This window comes from Eucyclogobius newberryi, unplaced genomic scaffold (assembly GCF_026437365.1).
Source record: "Eucyclogobius newberryi isolate DKJ021-1_F unplaced genomic scaffold, fEucNew1.0.hap1 SCAF_20, whole genome shotgun sequence".
In the NCBI taxonomy this organism is placed as follows: Eukaryota; Metazoa; Chordata; class Actinopteri; order Gobiiformes; family Gobiidae; genus Eucyclogobius; species Eucyclogobius newberryi.
Genome location: NW_027315835.1, coordinates 24,188,387 through 24,208,814, shown reverse-complemented (window position 1 = coordinate 24,208,814; position 20,428 = coordinate 24,188,387). Strand labels below are relative to the sequence as shown.

The window sequence follows — 20,428 nt, the reverse complement described above, 5'->3', positions numbered from 1 at the left end:
CAAAAAAACAAACAAAAAACATTTTATTTCAGTCTATTTTTTGGTTAAAATGTTACACTTATATAAAAAATATACTTAATTGAAAACAATACAGTGACAATTTAAAGTTATGATCTTAATATTTATGACTATATTATTTAGTATGAATTATAAATGTCAATGTTTCATGGGAAAATGCACACACCACACTGCCCATAGTGTTTCTTTGGTAAATGTTTTATGCAAATGGAATAAAACATTGTTAAAACATTACAGAACTAATTGAACACATTCAACTGGGCCATAGTTCAATCAAAAAGCAAAAACATTTACTAAAACTGACAAGCTTCAAGTAATGCTTTCCATATATATGGGGACTGGGAACAGAGATCAGAATCTGATAGAAAACGGCTCATGATTCTTGTGGCTGACTGATTGTCTCTGTCGAGAGGGCAGAGACAAGAGATGCTGGGATAGGCCTGTATAAATGGGGCTTCTGGGTAATTAGAGGTGTGGTTTAAGAGTTTAGGCGTGGTTGCTGGAGGAGTAGGAGGTTGAGGCCATGGATCTATGGTTGAGGCGTGGTCCATCTCCTGAACCCCAGTTGACGATTACATTTCCAACTACACATATCTTTGGATAGACTGGATCTTTATTAAACCATTACATTGAAATACACCAATTTTAATCATTAAAACTGAGAATATGTCCAAAAAATATGAACACAATAATAAAACTATATAGTATATACATTAAAAGTTTCCATTTTCTAAATCAGCAACAAAATTGTGACAAAATATATATATTTTTAAATATACCAAAAAATACTGAATACATATTGATACAGCAGCCCACACAGCAGATATGTTAGCCCAAATACTATAATCAAGATATCTGTACTTGAAAAAATACAATTGTTTGGATGCTAAAGAAAATAAAAGTAAATAAAAATAAAGTCTTGGGCTTGTAGCGCTTTAATGCATAGGCAACACAAAAAAAATAATGAGGCCACCGTCTGTTGTTTCAAAGGAAAACTGCGCTCAGTTGTGAAAAGCTCATATAAACTCATTGTGATGAATATTTAAGATGATTGGGATGAGGCCAAATAAAATAAATAGTGTGTTTCCGGTAACAAAAATTTCAGGTAGGTAGAGAGGATTTTTTTGGGGGATAATTCATTCATTCATTTTCTACCGCTTTTTCCCTTTCGGGGTCACGGGTGACTGGAGCCTATCCCAGTGACTTTGGGCCTTAGGCGAGGTACACCCTGGACAGTGGCCAACTCAACTCACGACACCATGATGTTAGTTGAAAACATCGAAGAATGTCTTACGGACTTCTACGTCTGTCGTCCACTAGTTTCCTTGCTGTCACTACGTGATGTGAGCACTTTTTGATCGTCACACAAAATTACTTCACTGCTGCTACTGCCTGTCGCCACGTCCATAGCTATGAGCACCTGTGCAGGTTTTGCCATAGGTAAAACAAACCTATCAAAAGTGCAGAAATTTTCATATTTTACAATCTCCACAGATTATTTTTTCCCGCAGCTTTTGGATTCTCTCCCACAATTTGACATTCTCGAAACGTAGAGCCAGTAAATATGCGATAAAATGTTTAAGGTCGGTATTTTTTTATTTGCAAATTTAGGTCGGTCGGGTTACCGGGAACACGCAATTTTTTTTTTTATCGGCCTGAGTTAGGAAAGTGAGGAAAAGGGTTCAGACTGCTCCAAACAGTTAAAATGAACTAGTTCTGTTTTACACATTTATAAAACAGCAAAAAACAGATACATATAAGATTTAATGTTAGGTCATTATCACTGTATCTATATTGTATTGTGTTTTAGGTATAGTAACCGAATCTTTCACAAATTGCAGTAAAAAGTACAAATATTGATCAGTTGGCAAATTCAGCAAGGAGCTTGAGGGCCAACAAAAATAAGTCAAATGGCCGCATTTTCCCCCAGAGCCATAATTTGGACACCCCTGACCTATACATTATATAACTAATTAGACTGGATGAATGGAGCTTGTATCCGGGAGGGCATCCATCTTGTATAAAACTCTTTCATTTAAAAAAAATACAGGAACTAAGCAATATCAATATATTAATATTAAAATTGCAAATTGTGTATTATTTGACACAAAATTGTGTATTTGGTTAAAACAAAAAACGAAACACAAAACATAGCACCTTAAGCACCTGAGTGATGGCATGTAATTAAACTTTAAGAATAAACTCTGAATTCAGAAGATTTAAGAATATAGACAGGTTTGGCATGCTATTTTTCACAATCATTGAATTCTTCCAGCAAGTCCAAAATACATTACTTTCCAAAAATCAGTCACTACTCCATACATCCTAAATTTTCTTTTCAAATGTCCATCTTTCATCTTTTTGCCACAGTGCAACATACACTATTATTATTATCCTATGTTTTTATATTGCACATCGACTTCACAGGATGTGTGTATTATATAGGTAGTGGAGTGAAATCTGGGTTACACAAAAATTATTGAAATTGTTAAAAATGAAGTTACCCCAATATTCTAGGTTTAAACGTTCCTATTTAAAAGCCTTGTCTTTTATAATGGTTTGTTGTCAGGGCGTCAACTTCACACATGGTCTTCTACTTCCCTCTTGTGGTCAAAATGTGTATGACAGCCAATTCCAGCATACTAACTTAGAATAATCCATCTGACATTCTAGGCAATTTTTAGTCTACATTAAAATTGTGGTAAAATTGTGGTTTGATGTTAGAAAAGATGACTACACTTTGGTAATTCTGGGGTCATTTTCGTTTACTTTTCAGGATGGCTCTCCAGTCGTCATCCCAGGACAGGAGACGCCTCTGCGGACAGCTTCCACCAAGGTGCTGGTTGTGACAGGCTGTAAACAAAATGTGCTCCCAGGATGGACTGGGTTCAACACCTGGAAGAAACACAGTTTACAAAAAAAGGGCATTAGTGTTAGGGCTGGGTGTCGCAGGGTCCCTCACAATACGATACATGACACAGCTCACGATAACACATTGCACATGTGATATATCACTATTTTAATTAATCAAAATACATTTTAACCACAGTATATCTTTATTAAACCACTACATGCACAGACATCATATGAAATACACCAATTTTAACTAGAAAATCTGCAATGGCTGAAGCGTGTCTGCGTCTCTCCCTCTCTTATAAGAGAAGATAAGATATTCCTTTATTGTCCAGTGCCTGCGTGACATCACGCAGACACTAAATAATCAAAACTGAGAATTTGAATGAAATATGAATACAATAATAAAACTATATATAGTGTATATATCAAAAGTTTCCTTTTTCTAAACCAGCAACAAAATTGTGACAACATCTATATTTTTTTTAATACACCAAAAAATACTGAATATATATTGATACAGCAGTACCCATAGCAGATATGTTAGTCCAAATTACTATAATCAAGATATTTGTACTTGAAAAAATACAATGGCTTGGAATGCATAGGCAACACAAAAAAATAATGAGACCACCGTCTGTTGTTTCACAGGAAAACTGCGCTCTGGCTTCCGAAAGTTGTGAAAAGCTCATATAAACTCATTGTGATGACTATTTTAAGATGATTGGGATGAGTTAGGAAAGTGAGGAAAATGGTTCAGACTGCTCCAAAAATGAACTAGTTCTGTTTTTCACATTTAAAAAACAACAAAAACCAGATACAGAGCATTTAATGTTAGGTCATTATCACTGTATCTATATTGTATTGTGTTTTAGGTATAGTAACCAAATATTTCACAAATTGCAGTAAAAACTACAAATATTGATCAGTTGGGCCAATTCAGCAAGAAGCTTGAGGGCCAACAAAAATAAGTCAGAGGGCCGCATTTTCCCCCAGAGCCATAATTTGGACACCCCTGACCTATACATTATATAACTGATTAGACTGGATGAAGAGCTTGTATCCAGGAGGGCATCCATCTTGTATAAAAACTCTTTCAAGTGAAGGAAATACAGGAACTAAGCAATATCAATATGTTAGAATTGCAAATTGTGTATTATTTACACAAAATTGTGTATTCTTCAATATGAAAAAATAATCTATAATGAAACACAAATATTAATTAATTTAATATCCTGTGCTGATTATTTTTCTATGTTCTCTCGATTTCATTACATAAAAATGTGAATTGTTATTGAGTTTGAATTATTTACCATTCAAGTATCATCGTAATTATCCTATAATTGTAATTTGAGCATTTTAATGATACCCAACAGCTCTAATGCATGACAATATATTTGTATTTCATTTGACGGTCAGAACGTCCCGTTTGCACCAAACTGCACATTGGGCTGTGTTCTCACCTTGAATGTCTGGTTTGTCGTCAATGAGGATGTCTCCACAGACCAGAGTCTTGTCTCTGGTCAGGATGACCTGATCCAGAAAGTCATGGCCAAAATGTTTCTCCACCCACGCATACTGATGGTGCACAGACGCACAGCACGGATGTGATTAGACAAGGAAGACCAAAGCGTTTTCAGAAAGTTCATTCATGGCAATTACCTTTTCGTACGGGCAGTGATTGTAATATTTGATAGGACTGGTGCAAATAAAGACGTCAGTGCTGCGGAAACATAAAGAGACAGCATGGAAGATTCAAATATTACAGGTTATGAAACACACAAAGAGAAAACAACTATGTTAAACAATAGAAAACATATTTCAATGTTTTTGTGTACAATGCAACTTTGGGCCAAGTCGTGACAATTTGGCATTGAAGGTAGTTCACCAGAGCAGTGTTTTTCAACTTCTTTTGAAGCTGAGGGTTTACGCCCATACATTTTTTGTATAATACTTGTAATTTTTTTGCATTACTGATGCATTGTTAAGTTAAAATATTGTCTATTGTTACCAAAATATTGCAACAAATTATAGTCCTTTAAATTTGGCAATGGTGAAAGCTTTACTTGGTACAGAAGTATGTTCAGAACACTCCGAAATGATAAACTACTACTAACTCTTAGTGCCTTGAAAGGCACTAGAAGGTTTGAAGGTCTTTAAATTAGGTCTTCAAATGAGACTAGTTGGTACTGACAGAGCATAAATATATGGAGTTCATCTGTTACTCCCACTGAAATAGAATCAAATATTAACAGCTGTACAGCTATAACATTTCAGAATTAAGCTGTAGATTGACATCTCAAGGGAATCATCTCAAAACTATGTAACAATTCTACTTTATAACACCATGTCTAAGTGCACAAATAAGACATCATTGTGTCTTTTTGGACAACACTAATCTTGAACTGATATTGGTGAGGCACTGTCTGGTCTAAACGGTTAAAACTATGCAGCAAGGACATAAAACACCAACAATGGAAACAATTGATGGATATCTGAGGAATGTACTTTTGGCTGCCGGAAAAAAGAAACAACAAGGGACAAATGGGACACGAGCCAGGCTTTTTATCGACTACTCTATGTTTGCCTTTACACTCTGTGCTGTTCTAGTTTTCTTCTTTAAGAAAAGGAAGACGATTTTAAAGAAAATGATGGTCCTTGTGGTTGTTAGTTACCCCCAAAGCTACTGAGTCCACAGCAAAGTTTATAATAAAAGGAAATTTACTTTGTGGGCAGTCACTGTTGAGCTCCATTGTGTCAGACCTTTTGTAGACAAATGACTATTCTTCCAAAGTATTTTCTCATCCATGTAGCCTGTATGCAAAGCAGACACACACGAGCTCCACCCCTGCAGTGCAAGGCTGGTGAACGGTGACCTCATTTTGCACCTCGTTTTGATGCCCGTCACTCACGAGAGTGAAAAATTAAAAAACTCTTTGAAAATAATATTTGTAGCTTATTGTGGTGTATTTGTGATAGAATGAATATCCAAAAGTGATATATCAGTACTGACTGAGGAATTGAAAAGTATTGATTCTCATGGAAAAATATCGATATAACAAAAATTGCATAAAAAAAAAATACAAGTCTAGTCTATGATTGAAATATATCCTTTATAGTTTAGTTTATCCGCATTCATCTATTTTCTAGAACACTTAAAGCTGGAGTGAAGCCAAGGTAAATTATTTATAGTAATGGAGTTACAATAAATGGATTCCTTAGTTCCTTAAAAATGTAATTCTCTTCAGTAAACAACAAAATGCAAGCACAGAAAAAATGTTTTGTTCTTTTAAATGTCCTGTAAAAGTGTCCACAAAATAGTAGATGACTGTGATAACCCTAACTTGATGATGATGACCAACAAAACATGGCTATTATTATTCCTATTGCTTCCTGTTTATTTTGTGTCTCTGACTGATGTCGACCTGTTCTTCAGGTTGACTCACACTCATCAGGACGGAACACATGTAATATGTTCACGTCAATGGCTCGGCATTTCTTCCCTCTTTTTAAACATAAAAGTAAGACCACAGCAGAGCTACTTACTTGTCCATCTTGGCCATTTCCTTTACCGCCTCCACTCCACCAGGCAAAGGCTCCAGCTCTAAGAAGAAGTCCTTGGACTCCCAAATACTAATGGCTTTGTTCTGAAGGCAAAATACACAAAAGGATACACACACACACGCACACGCGCACATGCACACACACACAGAAATAATAATTTAGAAACCAAACGAGCAAGCGAACGTGAAAGGGTATTGCAATCAGCTCACTTTGCACAAAGTAGGCAACAATTATTTTGTTTGATGTGACAATAATGGATTTACATATCAAAACATTCTAGAATTCTTATAGTTTAGGCCAGAGACAGGTCAGAATTCTATGGTTGAATTCACTGTTTAACGTCAGATTTCAGATTTTCTGATTGGGTTTATGGTTTGTATCTCTAATTACAGGGCCTAACCACATGAAACAAAAACTGGCACAAACTTCAACATCCTCTCTATCAGCATAAATAAACAAAATTAAATTATGTTTTTATAATTGCTTCAGAATGTTGTGCCATTATTCAATTCTAAAGGTGTGATTATTATTGGTTGAATGGACTTTAAAATCTAAGGTTAATATGGCAAGTTAGTGAAGCCAGTACAAATAAGGATAAAGTTCAACACCTGTGTATTTCTATTTTGGAAAGTTCAAAAAGTGTGTATCTCCCATAGGCCCTTGCCCCCCATTTGAAATCATGACAGCATCTAGAACGCAACCTATTGGTTGTTTTCACGTTCTAGAATATGATGGTTGTTGGCAGCAAACTGAAAAGGTGCCATCTATCCATCTTCTTTCCGCTTTATCCGGGGCCGGGTCGCGGGGGCAGCAGTCTGAGCAGGGACTCCCAGACTTTCTCTCCCCAGACACTTCCTCTAACTCCTCCGGGGGGATCCCGAGGCGTTCCCAGGCCAGCCGAGAGACATAGTCTCTCCAGCGTGTCCTGGGTCTTCCCCGGGGCCTCTTCCCAGTGGGACATGCCTGAAACACCTCCCGAGGGAGGCGCCCAGGAGGCATCCGGAACAGATGCCCGAGCCACCTCAGCTGGCTCCTCTCGACGTGGAGGAGCAGCGGCTCTACTCCGAGCTCCCCCCGTGTGACCGAGCTCCTCACCTTATCTCTAAGGGAGCGCCCAGCCACACGGCGGAGGAAACTCATTTCGACCGCTTGTATCCACAAATCTTGTTCTTTCGGTCATTACCCAAAGCTCATGACCATAGGTGAGGGTAGGAACGTAGACCGACCGGTAAATAGAGAGCTTTGCCTTTCGGCTCAGCTCCCTCTTCACCACAACGGTCCGATGCAGCGACTGCATCACTGCAGCCGCTGCACCGATCCGCCTGGCGATCTCACGCTCCATCCTTCCCACTCGTGAACAAGACCCCGAGATACTTGAACTCCTCCACTTGGGGCAAGGACACCCCACCCACCTGGAGAGGGCAAGCCACCTTTTTCCGGTCGAGAACCATGGCCTCGGATTTGAAGGTGCTGATTCTCATCCCAGTTGCTTCACACTCGGCTGCAAACCGTCCCAGTGCATGTTGCAGGTCCGGGTTTGATGGAGCCATCAGGACAACATCGTCTGCAAACAGCAGAGATGGAATCCTGTGGTCCCCAAACCGGACACCCTCCGACCCCTGACTGCGCCTAGATATTCTGTCCATAAAAATTATGAACAGAACCGGTAACAAAGGGCAGCCCTGGCGGAGTCCAACATGCACTGGGAACAGGTCTGACTTACTGCCGGCGATGCGAACACAGCTCCTGCTCCGGTCATACAGGGACCGGACAGCCCTGAGCAAAGGGCCCCGGACCCCGTACTCCCGGAGCACCCCCCAAAGGACACCCCGAGGGACACGGTCGAAAGCCTTCTCCAGATCCACAAAGCACATGTGGACTGGTTGGGCAAACTCCCATGAACCCTCGAGTACCCGATGGAGGGTATAGAGCTGGTCCAGTGTTCCACGACCGGGACGAAAACCACTCTGCTCCTCCTGAATCCGAGGTTCGACTGAAAAGGTGCCAATTGGTGTTAAATGTAATTGTCTTATAGAATGGTGAGATGTCATCTGAAACCCACCAATAGTAGCCTTCACATAAAGCATAGTAGTTTCCTTATTTTGTAAAACTTGTTATTATCCATTATATTTTGTATGCATAATTAGGCTTAAGACTCTGTTGTTAGTGTGTCTTTGAAACGGCAACATGTAGATTGTCTTATTAATCAATAATCTTAGCTTGGATAGAAGTAATGCATGTTTGACTTTCCCAAAACTTTAATTTAGAGAATGAATAGTAGTAATAGGCAGACCAAGTTATGAATTAGGTTTTACTTATTCATGTTTTATTCCGTATTCATTGAACTATTTAGCCATTGCCAATATTTTTGTTTAGTTTATTAGAATCATTTGGATGTTATGGTGGGAGTCAGCTATCTGCTTGTCTCCAAATAGAACATATTGTATTTAATCAATTACACAAAAACACATTGAAAAACATGTATTCTGACTGTGAACAGGGCTGCCTCTCCACAGATCTGACATAACTTGACTTTGCAAACTTAAGTTTAATAACATAATATGGAATATTTCAGACCTATCAATGATATCTGCATGGAGGCCAGCTGGTGGCAGACTCCATCAGTGAGTGCCCCTTAAACTATATCTTAATAAGCAACTGATACATGAACAACAATTAGCTAACATATCAATTACCGATTAGTTTGCAATTAAAGGGAATATATTATGCTAAATCTACTTCAACAAGCTTTTAAACAGTTTCCCCATGATTAGTTTAATTCAAGTTCAAAAGTGCTAAAAAAAAAGTCCTGTTTTCATCTACCTCCTATCCCCGCCCAAGTTAAAGGACTGATAATTGTAGGACTCTAATATGTCACAGAGCCACTTTTCAAAAATAAAAATATGTAAATTACTATGTGCTGCTTGAGGTGAAATACACCTCAAGCAGCTCTACAGTTTTGAAAAGGAAGTTAATGAACCTCTTTCTATTTAAGTTGCTTTAGATAGATATTATTGAATTATCTATTTAAGTTATAGTCCAATACTAAATACCCGGAAAAAGCATACTATTCACTCCTTTAAAACGTCCCTAAACTAAGATTTTACCACAAAAGAATAAATATAAATAAAAAGTGCTTACTCAAGTAGGTCAATGACTGCATTTCATTTCGTGACTGGCGCAGATATAGCATCACTTTAACCTTTTTTACGCACACATCCATGGCACAGGTGGACGATTCGCACTTACGCATAGGTCACTCCGGAGCTGACCGTACTGCGCCGACACCCAGAAGCCTCTCCGCTCCTCCAGCGTGACGTAGGGCTCGCCCGGGTACCTGGCACGGTACTTTTTCAAGAACCCCCCCTCGAAGTCAGCCAGGACGCCATCCATGTCCACCAGCACCCGCAGTCTGTTCTTTTTCTTGCCGGACACAGTGGAAGTAGACGCCGAAGAGGACATGTTTACGCAAATCCCCTTAAACGGATCACGGAGAAAACTTCTTCCGAGTAGGCGTGGAGAAAGCAACATTGTTCAGATCACCGACGTGAAAGCTTACCGAGCAGCAGCAGCGGGGAAGAAGCTCACGGGTTTGAGGTTGAGGATGTCCGTGTGCATGTATGGATAGATGCTCCGAAAATAAATGTCCAGAATGTTAAACTTTGTCCACAGTAAATGCTTCGGTTACACGAGGAGTTTAGTTTGGTGTATCATTGCAGTGCACTCTCTGCTGCAGTGGAGCTAACGGAGAGGGGCTAACTTTAGCACAGGTCGGTGGCAGGTCAAAAGTGCACCCATGCCCGGGGTGACAATTGGGTGGGGCAGTAGTAATGTGTTCTGTTGCAGCCTGTGACAGTTGTTGTGGGGCTGCACTTCTGTGGCTGTGTCAAAAACAGCAAAAACAACGGGAAAATGCCACTTCAGCAACATCAAAGAAAAGGGAAGCAAAGAGAGAACACTCTGTGCTTTAGTCCCTAACAAAGATCATCTATGGGACAGGACGGTGCCTCTGTACGAGATGCATGAGAACAAACTGACACATTGTGATGTGTAATAATACAGTAAGTACGGTTAGTTAATAAGATCCACGTGGATTTAAAAAAACAAACAAACTAAAAATCAAGAAGAATTAACAAGTACTATAGTTAACTGGCTGCACTCAAGAGTAAAAATGTAGCCTGTTTAATGAACATAAAACTCACAATGGGATCTAAAGCTTAAAAAATAACCTATACAAGTTAAGTGAAAGTATGCAAAACGTACATTGTCAGAAAACTACACTGACAAAAATGTACTGTAAATGTAGCTTACCTCTGCTGAAAGCCAAACTGCCTTTCATTGAAGTGGCAGCTCAGTGGCACCTGTATGAATATGAAAAAGAGTGCATATTAATCACTCATCATATGCATCAAAACAGGACAGGTAATATTTTACAAGCTTGACGCTTCTCAAAGACTTTAATACATTTTTTTACGCCACAACTGGGCGATGATAAGCTCACTGGGCTGGACTGATGGAAGCGAGTCAGTGCCAATCTGCACCAATCACATGCACATCACATTTAGGTGGGTAAAGTGTCTTGCTCATGAAAACAAAAAGCATGTACTGATCAGTTGTAGAGTTGTAGAAGTTAAGATAAGATATTATTTTATTGTCCACACATGGGGAAATTTCATTGTTGTTCTATCATTCAACTCAACAACAAGGAACTGGTGGAGGACCTGAGCCGCTGCGACCGCCACCTCCATCCAGGTGGTCTCAAGTAGTGTACAAGTACTTGGTGATGCATTTGGACTATAAATGGATCAAAATTGGGAAAAAATTATAACAGGCTATGGTCAGCTTGGGCAACAGTGAGGGACATAAACAGACTCAATAAGATCACGGAAACGGCCGGGCATGTTGTCTGGGAGGAGCTGGACTCCATAATCAGGAGTATTCTGGACTTTCCCTCCCACTCGCTCCACAATGTTCTGGACAGCTGCAAGAGCTCGTTCAAAAATAGTCGGTCACTGCCCCACTGCATCAAACTGTCCAATTATCTTTCTAAATGAATTGTATAATATTCATTTCACATACATTATATAAATATGTTGTGAGAGTACTATATTTTTATAGGTTAAGTTCAAATGTAAGTTTATTCTGGTTTTAAGGGAGTTAAGTTGATGAAAATAGTTATTTATTGCATTTTATTTTCTCTGTGATACTGATATTTAATTTCAGTTTATTCTTTTTGATAGCTCTATTCTTCTGTATGTTTGGGGGGGGGGGGGAATCCCTTGGGGATGAATAAACCATGTTTCATCTATTAACGTAATCCTGATTGTGATATGAGGAGAGAAGGTTCTGCTGTTTTAGCTGATCTTGGTTGAAAGCTCACACATCGTCACTTCCTCCCTTCTATTTTCACACCGTAAATTAAAATAGTTAATGTGGCACCCCTATGCTATGTTTAGGTTTATATTCGATGTTTTATGAATTCGTGAATAAAAGTATATTGTTTCAGCAGAAAGTCTCTTTAAAGATCCACATTTGGCCATTATCGTGGAAATCTCGTTGCAGCGTTTCCTCCGTGCATGAACTCTCGCGATACCTGTGCCCTAGTGGCGGCTGTGTGGCCCCCTGTCTCAGTCCGAACGGAGGAGTTTCTGACGTTTGAATGAAAAACAGTGCTCATCTCCTCCACGTTGGACCCTGGAAATAATGGCTTCAGCCTTGGAGCAATTTGTGAACAATGTGCGGCAGCTCTCCGCACAAGGTAAGCACGGAAAACCTGTTCGAAAGGAATGTATTAGCCTCAGAGCTAGCTTATGCTATCCAATGCCTTGCCGATAGCTAAGCAGCCAACTGGCCAGAACCTCTTTTGCTAAATCATGTAAACACGCACCAAAACGACTTTATTATATTTTGAGCGTGGTCTCTTGTGTCGCTAAATGATCATTTATTGACCAATACAGCGTATGATGAGCTCGCAATGTAAAGCTAACGTAACACTACTTAAAAATTGTACTTTTTTATCTGGAAAATAATTTCTGGGTCTGAACGCTGCTAGTCCCGCCTCCGCCTCACACGATTGGCTTGCGGGCTGAATGCGTAAATCCAATTGGTCCAGAGCTGCCTGTCACTCGCGCTGGCCGTTCTACTGTTGCAAGGCCTTGACAGGACACTTGACCGAGCCTTTTATAAAAGAGTCACCACTGCTTTTAACGACTAGCTACTTAATCTTAATATATTATAAACATTAGACGGTAGTTTTTATACCCTGATTAATATAGTCAGACTTATTAAACTGCTTGAATTATAAGAATGTCAAGTGGGCTCAATTATGTCTTTTTATGGGTTTGGGATTAGAATAGTCGGTATTTAAAATTTAAGACATATATTATGCTTTTTGGGGTACCTGGTATTGAATTATAACATGAGTTGATCATTGACTTTTTATTTTTTATATGGCTACTGCGTGACATTTTAGAATATGATACATGCATTGTTCGTAGGCTTAGTTTTTCAAATTATCACGGATGTGTACAAAGATGTGGGCGGAGATAGGTGGTAGTTAAAAGAAGAATTTTCTGAGCACTGGAGCTTCAGTTGTTCTAATTCTAATTGAAATCTCTCATTCACATTTTTATGGGGAGTTCATGCTGGATAAACGATGCTTGTAATTCTTTTTATTTTGCGCATTGGTAATGATCACAACCATCTCTACTGGCACAAAACGGTTGAAAAAAGAACTTAAAGGTGGTATGGCCGATTTTTTTTTTTCAGCAAATTTTTTATCATATTTCCTCGTGGCGTGGATAAATAATTTGTTCTGCCACGTATCAATCATAAAACGCACCTATCGCTCACCTGCAGCCGCGTCAGGCTCGTCCCCACGTTTCCGCGTGCCTAAGCGCATGGATCTATCATAATATAGTTCCCTCAGTGTACGGGGCAAAATGAAGACGGAGAAAGACTGTTCGAGCTGACGCAGAAGTGGACAAAAATCTACTGGAGATGAGCGATGCGATGCGCTCCATTGCGCTAATAAACAAACGCACGTGTGTGTTGTATCAGTCCGCACGGGAGAGTGCACATGCGCACTTCCGCCTGCGTTCTCAAATCGCCGAAAAATCGTCCATACCGCCTTTAAATTGATTGAAGGTAAGAGGTTGATCTTGTTTTCTGAATGTCTTTGTGTTCAGGCCAGATGACTCAGCTGTGTGAGTTGATCAACAAGAGCGGGGAGCTGCTGGCCAAAAACCTATCCCACCTGGACACAGTGCTGGGGGCCTTGGACATCCAGGAGCACTCCTTAGGCGTCCTGGCTGTGCTGTAAGTACTCATGTTCTGCGGATGTATAATAGGGTTGTCAGAAGTATCAAAAATCAGATGGCTAAGATAAGATAAGATATTCCTTTATTGTCCCACATGGGGAAATTTCATTGGTGCAACACAGGTAAATACAGAGGTAGATACAGAAGAAAAGAACAGATCACTTATAGGAAGTCTGAAAAAACACTTTCAGTAGAAGATCTCCTATAAAGAAAAACTCCCATAGACAAAACCCAACAAGGGATGGAGGGGAAAAAATAAAGATAAAAATAAATACATAAACACCATTGCATGTGATCACGACAGTAATTGCACATGAATATGTTTCACGACGGCACATGGATCGCAGATGAATTTCACGGTTTTTGCACATTAATCACGACAGTAATTGCACATACGACGGAATTGCACATGGTTAGGTCAGTATTGCGAACACCATGCTGTTTTGATTTTTATATAGGTTCTTCACGTGTAGAATCATTGATTGTGCAGATAGATAGTAGATGTATATAAAAAAAAATATAAGGTCTAGGGGCTTGGGCGCACAGCGAGGACCCTGTTCATGTAGTTATGGTATGTCAGACGGATCCTGTTCACCCTGACTGCCGTTCAGATTCAGAAAGTTCTTTTGCAGCGCGCTAACACAAAGCAAAGTGGCTACAGACTCCGTTTTGACCATGCTGGCACATTTGTTTCATGTTCGCCAATATGTTCTTCTTAATAGAAATGTGAACTAAGACACAAGATATTTTACATGGGAGGTGCTCGCACAAGCAATGAGGCAGTTTGCGAGTGTTGGTAGAAATAAGGAGGGAATGGAGATTATGAGGGCTTATACAAATAACACTAGTTGCAGACTTGATACAGTAGCCTTTAATTTCCAGTCTACTTTGCTAGTGTTTTTTCTTCAGACTTCACATGCTTTACTGAGTAATAAAATAATAACCATATTTTACAAGTATCATACTTAATTTACCTTCCAAAATGCTCCAGAATGCAGGAAAGGATCTGACCAAAACACTCTTTTTGTCTCATGTCTTACATTAGTTTGAATGTATTTATAATGTATGTTACAGGGACATTTAAAAATGTGTGTTTTTCTAAAGATTCACAATTTAAGGCAAAAATTTTATCACAGAAATCTGCAATTGCAACAAGAGTCCCAGACGTTCGATTAGGTGCCACAGATGGGTGGTTGGTCACCTTTTTCACTGTGCCTGTGTTTGCTGCCCTGTGAGTTGTCCCAGCCCTACATTTTATCAGCTCATCTGTTTAAATCAGTTTTATTCTAGAAAAAATACTTCCAAAACAATATTTTCTCCCACCTCTATCAAAATGATTGTAGAATGTACAAAACCCTCTGGAAAGTATATGCTCCATCTACAAAAAAATGCCATTGTTGCAATTGAACTCAGCGTGTTGAACTATGTGTGTGTTTTTGCTGCAGATTTGTGAAGTTCTCCATGCCAAACATCCCAGACTTCGAGACTCTCTTCTCTCAAGTTCAGCTCTTCATCAGCACCTGCAATGGGGAGCACATCAGATATGCAACAGACACTTGTAAGCAGCTACTTGACTGGTCGCTAATCATCTCAAACATGTCGCGCTAATGAGGCTATTAGCACTCACTGTGTCATTAAATTGCACGCAAATGCATAAATGATCCTCTTCAGGCTGGCAGTGGACATGTTTATAGACTATGAATGAAAGCAGGATACAGTGAACCCTCGTTTATCGCGGGGGTTACGTTCCAAAAAGAACCCGCGGTAGGCGAAATCCGTCAAGTAGAAACCTTTATTTTTTGAACGTTATTATACAACGAAATACTCCATAAAACATTGAAGCTCACACGCGCCGCTCTCACCAGCCTCGCAAACTTCAATTTGGCAGGCGGTTTTACGTACGTGTACATATTAATCCATAACGTTATTGACACACAGGTAGAGAAGACGCGGAGAGACTGTTTAGCCAATCAGAATGCAGAACACAATGCATGATGCAAATCCGTGAAGCAGCAAGACCGTGAAAAGTGAACCGCGTTATAGCGAGGGCTCACTGTATAAGTCTTTAGTAAACTGCACTGGTAAATGAACTTGTCTTGTCTCTTTGTTCTCTCTGTCTCACAGTTGCTGGTCTCTGCCACCAGTTAACAAATGCCCTTGTCGAGCGGAAACAGGTAAGCCACCTCCAAAAGGTACAGTCAACACCGGAGACGCCTCTCACTGTGCCTCACTTACTGTTTCTGGTGTCACTCTGGTGTTCCCAGGCGCTCTTCACTAATAAAGCAGAATTTGTCACCTGTTTTGTGGTACTAATGCTCTCCCTTAGTCCTAACAGGACAAACTGTATGAAGCACTGTGTTCTTTTGAATTAAAGCAACACAACTCTCAACATTATCGTACAAAGCCAAGCCATTTGTTTTCACATGTTTAGGTTTCACGTCAAACCTGTAATGAGGTGCAGATAAGGTTGAATCTGCTGTATTAAATGGTAGACAGGTTTACTATTATAATAAACCCATTTTCCTCTCACAGAAAAATACAATATCAATATTTCCTTTCTTTTTGCCGATAATTGTGATTAATCGTAATATTGAAATATTTCCCCCAACAATAATAGTGACACTAAAATTTGATAGTGACATCCCTAATCATCGCCAGACTCGTTTTGTGAATTGTTCATGCTTAGATCCTAATGTAATTGTGTTTTTTTTTTTTTGCGTGTTCTAAAATATAAGACAAACTTAACACACTCAAGAGCATGTTTTAAAGGCTAATAACAGTACATAAAATGCATAATATTTATCCTTTTAAGATGTTTTCTTACAGATTATGTGTATTTAAGGCACAACTAATTGAAGTTAAGTCTAAATGGAGGTTGTTGACATGGTGTTTACTCAGAAAAAGTATATGGAGGCAGCAGTAGCATTGTGGTAGCATTTAGCCCGAAGCTACCGTTAGCATGCTGGGAAAACTACAAATTAGTCCTATTGGAGCATTTTATCGTTCTCCATTTCTTTGTCTGTATTTGGTACAGTATAAATCCTAAAGTTTGCATTTGGGTTAGGGTTTGTTGTTCAACAGTGTGTGGTGGAGCAGCTCTTCTCTCTGCTTCTGCCACAGAGGTCTGCCGCTTGTAGTTATGTCAAAGTTATACAGTTACATCTGGTTTAACATTAAACGTGGCATTTAGTAACATTTTTCAACTTCTCATGTCTCTTGCGTCAGCTCCTAGTCATAAGGTTTTCTAATTTAATTTCGTACTTGAATTAAGAAAAAATAAATCCTGCTCGTGCATCTGTGCCTCAGGGTGTCTGACGTTGCAGATTCAAAACTTGTACTTTCTCTCTTTGACAGCCTTTGAGGGGTGTTGTAATCCTAAAACAGGCTATAGACAAAATGCAGATGAACACAAACCAGCTTACCTCAGTCCATGCAGACCTGTGTCAGGTATGGTATATGTTCAAAGGTTTCAAGTAGAGGCAACCATAGTATTGTATACACATGCTGTGTCTGTTGCCTCTATTCCTAATTGCACTATACAATATGTGTTGGAGGAATCTCATGTTGTGTAGTTTCATAGTCATGTCATTTAGGATCATTCATTTGTTATTTCCCTTTTGAGAAGTGAAATCGTAAATCTAATGTTTGTCTCTGCAGTTGTGCTTGTTAGCGAAGTGTTTTAAACCTGCTTTGCCCTTCTTGGAGCTGGACATGATGGACATCTGTAAAGAGAACGGAGCTTATGACGCAAAGCACTTTTTATGTTACTACTACTATGGTGGCATGATCTACACGGGCCTCAAAAACTTTGAAAGAGCACTGTATTTTTATGAACAGGTATTGGCATAGTACTTATTTGTAAACCGGAGCTCCTACCTCTATGCTTTTGTTGAGTATCCATTACATTATCTTTGTTGTTCCAGGCAATAACCACTCCAGCCATGGCAGTGAGCCACATCATGTTGGAAGCCTATAAGAAGTACATTCTGGTTTCACTCATTCTTCATGGCAAAGTGCAGCAGCTCCCTAAATACACATCACAAATAGTGGGGAGATTTATTAAGGTAAGGACACACTGCTACGACACAACTTTTATGATTTAGTAATCATTGATTATATAGATGATACTCTGAAAACCAATAGAAGTTGGCCTGCTCGGAATCAGAATACAAATTTCTCTGAATCTTTATGAAGATGTGAGTGTGGTCATCTGGCCATCCATTTTAAAACAACTACGAGGAAAAAGAAAGGAGATTCAAATTCATAATTATCTGTCTTTTGGGTTAAAAATAACCTTGCCATCAAGATGAATTCTCACTATGTTAGTGCTTTTGTTCACAAAGTTCACAAACTCTTGAGAATCCATCATGTTTGGCTCCTACTGATTTGTTTGCAGCCTGCTCCAGTGGTTTAACGAGCCAATCACATGGCATTTAGGGGGGACTTGAAACCGATCACAGAGCAGTATTGTGGTTTGGGCGGAAGTCAAAACAAAAAAGGCCTTTTAGGAGAAATACAGACTATTTAGTATTTCAAAGATTTGCACACATGTTTTGTATGTTTGTGGATGAGAACGAGGACTGTGCTTTTCTGAACTCTGGATTTAACACTATTTAGTTCTGCTGTGGTGACGCTTCGACCAATCAGCGTGAAGTATTCTTTAAAGCTAGTGGCTTTCGGCGAGATCCTTCCCAGATTGATTTATGTAAAGAACTCAATTTGGAGACGCCGCTCTATCTGGGATGAGCCAGATTTAGTGATTTCATATCATTTAAATAATCTTAAAGGTCCAGAAATTAGATTTTGGTTATGAATGTAGCCACAGAAATAAACAAATCTGATGGCACAGTTCTGTCTGAATTTGCTTGAGGCGTGTCTGAGGGAGTGGTTCCCCCCTGTATAAAAAATCTAGACTGATTTAATAAACATGGAAAGCTGAACACTGTTATAGAATACATACGGGTAAAATGGATTCTTGCAACTTTGGAAATGGTTACTATTCTATTCCCGCTCTCTTAGCCCTTGAGCAACGCATATCACGAGTTAGCTCAGGTCTACAGCACCAATAACCCTGCAGAATTGAGGAACCTGGTCAACAAACACAATGAGGCGTTTACACGAGACAACAACACAGGCCTGGTGAAACAGTGCCTTTCCTCTCTGTACAAGAAGAATATACAGAGATTAACCAAGGTGAGATCGGACTACGGACGAGAAACATCGCTCTGGACTCAATATTTTTATAATCACTATTATTACTGCTATTTTTTTCAGACCTTCCTGACGTTGTCTTTGCAAGATATGGCTAGTCGGGTGCAGTTGTCCGGTCCTCAAGAGGCAGAGAAATATGTCTTACACATGGTGGGTTGTACATTTGTCACTTTATGAAGTTTGCTCATTTTAAATCTGTACATATTTTGTAGATTGACGATGGCGAAATATATGCTAGCATAAACCAAAAGGACGGCATGGTGTGTTTCCATGATAATCCTGAAAAATACAACAACCCTGCAATGCTCCACAAAATTGACCAAGAGGTACTTTATGTTTTTAGTTACATTGATATTCTTTCTTTTTTTTTATCTTAAAATTAGACTTGAAACCATGTCAAAATATATGACTGCGCCTTCTTTATTTCAGATGTTGAAATGTATAGAACTGGACGAGAAGTTAAAATCTATGGATCAAGAAATTACTGTAAATCCACAATTTGTGCAAAAGGTGAGCCTTTTGTATATTTATGACAATTTATAACAGAACTTTCACTTATGATGCAACATGTTTTACTTATATTCTCAGAAAAAAAATACATATATGCCTTTCTTCTAACATTACCTTCAAAATTCTTGCACAGAGTATGGGATCGCAGGAGGATGATGTCGGTAGCAAAACGTCGAGTTACTCCTGAGGGGCCTTGGACTGGGACAGAACGCCACAGCCACCAAACACGTTCTTCCCTGTGATGAGTTGGAATGTTTTTCAAAGAGGAAAAAACAAACATTCTATTGCATAAAGGACATTGGACAAGAAAAATCTTAAGTGTGTGGAATGATGATGAGTTTGGTTATTCTTTCTTCACAGCGTCTTGAGGAAAACAAGACGGGAAAAGCCCCTTCTCTGTGTTTTATTCACCAGTATCTTGTTCAGATAGGAGTGCCACAGCTACATTTACACAACACACCCTTCAATAAAAACTGAACTTCTTTGTTTCGAACATACGTGTGAATATTCTCACTGTTTGTTTTGGGGTCTGCTGCATGATGGCCGTTAGGAGGGCATTACATGTGAGGTGTAATTCATCTTCAAGCCGAAAGTGACAATTATGTCTGCAAAGATATTTTTCCCGACTTTTAGTTAATATCAGACTTGTACACATGCAAATACTTTAGATTTACTTGGCACAATAGAAGAGTTTACAATCAGGTGCACTGTAATGTTTTTGGTTTTTCCCCTTTTTTCCTTGTTATTTTTGTTTTTAGGCCGGATCCACTAGAGGTCGCTTGAGTATTGTACAGAGAACCGTTTTGACAGGCTTGTGAAACTAGACTTATCATGTCGTCTGGGAGCTCGAGCTTTACGAGTGTGGATCTGTTATATAATAAATTGTTTAAGAATAATCTAGTTTTGGACTTTGTAAAGAACTGAAAATGTACTCTTTATTTAATATACCTTTT

General features: G+C 39.2%; 2 protein-coding genes across 2 annotated transcripts; one reads left to right on the top strand and one right to left on the bottom strand.

Moving 5' to 3' along the window:
- Positions 1 to 2,741: 2,741 nt before the first annotated feature.
- LOC140369291 (5'(3')-deoxyribonucleotidase, mitochondrial-like) lies at positions 2,742 to 10,085 on the bottom strand. The gene is made up of 5 exons (XM_072456582.1): positions 9,685 to 10,085; positions 6,418 to 6,518; positions 4,534 to 4,594; positions 4,335 to 4,449; positions 2,742 to 2,913 (listed from the first exon to the last, which is right to left on the bottom strand). The coding sequence occupies exons 1-5, from the start codon at positions 9,964 to 9,966 to the stop codon at positions 2,774 to 2,776; spliced, it is 699 nt and encodes a 232-aa protein (XP_072312683.1). The 5' UTR covers positions 9,967 to 10,085; the 3' UTR covers positions 2,742 to 2,773.
- Positions 10,086 to 11,976: 1,891 nt separating this feature from the next.
- cops3 (COP9 signalosome subunit 3) lies at positions 11,977 to 20,371 on the top strand. Its single transcript, XM_072456062.1, has 12 exons — positions 11,977 to 12,193; positions 13,623 to 13,752; positions 15,200 to 15,312; positions 15,879 to 15,928; positions 17,109 to 17,201; positions 17,412 to 17,591; positions 17,678 to 17,818; positions 18,774 to 18,947; positions 19,029 to 19,115; positions 19,178 to 19,291; positions 19,395 to 19,475; positions 19,609 to 20,371. The coding sequence occupies exons 1-12, from the start codon at positions 12,139 to 12,141 to the stop codon at positions 19,660 to 19,662; spliced, it is 1,272 nt and encodes a 423-aa protein (XP_072312163.1). The 5' UTR covers positions 11,977 to 12,138; the 3' UTR covers positions 19,663 to 20,371.
- The last annotated feature ends 57 nt before the right edge of the window (positions 20,372 to 20,428 follow it).

Excerpts from the sequence above, each read along its gene's own strand:
- LOC140369291 (XM_072456582.1), bottom strand. The coding sequence starts at position 9,966 with ATGTTGCTTTCTCCACGCCTACTCGGAAGAAGTTTTCTCCGTGATCCG. Across the intron at positions 4,595-6,417 it reads GAAATGGCCAAGATGGACAA|CACTGACGTCTTTATTTGCA; the intron begins GTAAGTAGCTCT and ends ATGTTTCCGCAG. Across the intron at positions 2,914-4,334 it reads CGACAAACCAGACATTCAAG|GTGTTGAACCCAGTCCATCC; the intron begins GTGAGAACACAG and ends TGTTTCTTCCAG.
- cops3 (XM_072456062.1), top strand. The coding sequence starts at position 12,139 with ATGGCTTCAGCCTTGGAGCAATTTGTGAACAATGTGCGGCAGCTCTCC. Across the intron at positions 12,194-13,622 it reads GCGGCAGCTCTCCGCACAAG|GCCAGATGACTCAGCTGTGT; the intron begins GTAAGCACGGAA and ends CTTTGTGTTCAG. Across the intron at positions 19,292-19,394 it reads TCCACAAAATTGACCAAGAG|ATGTTGAAATGTATAGAACT; the intron begins GTACTTTATGTT and ends TCTTTATTTCAG.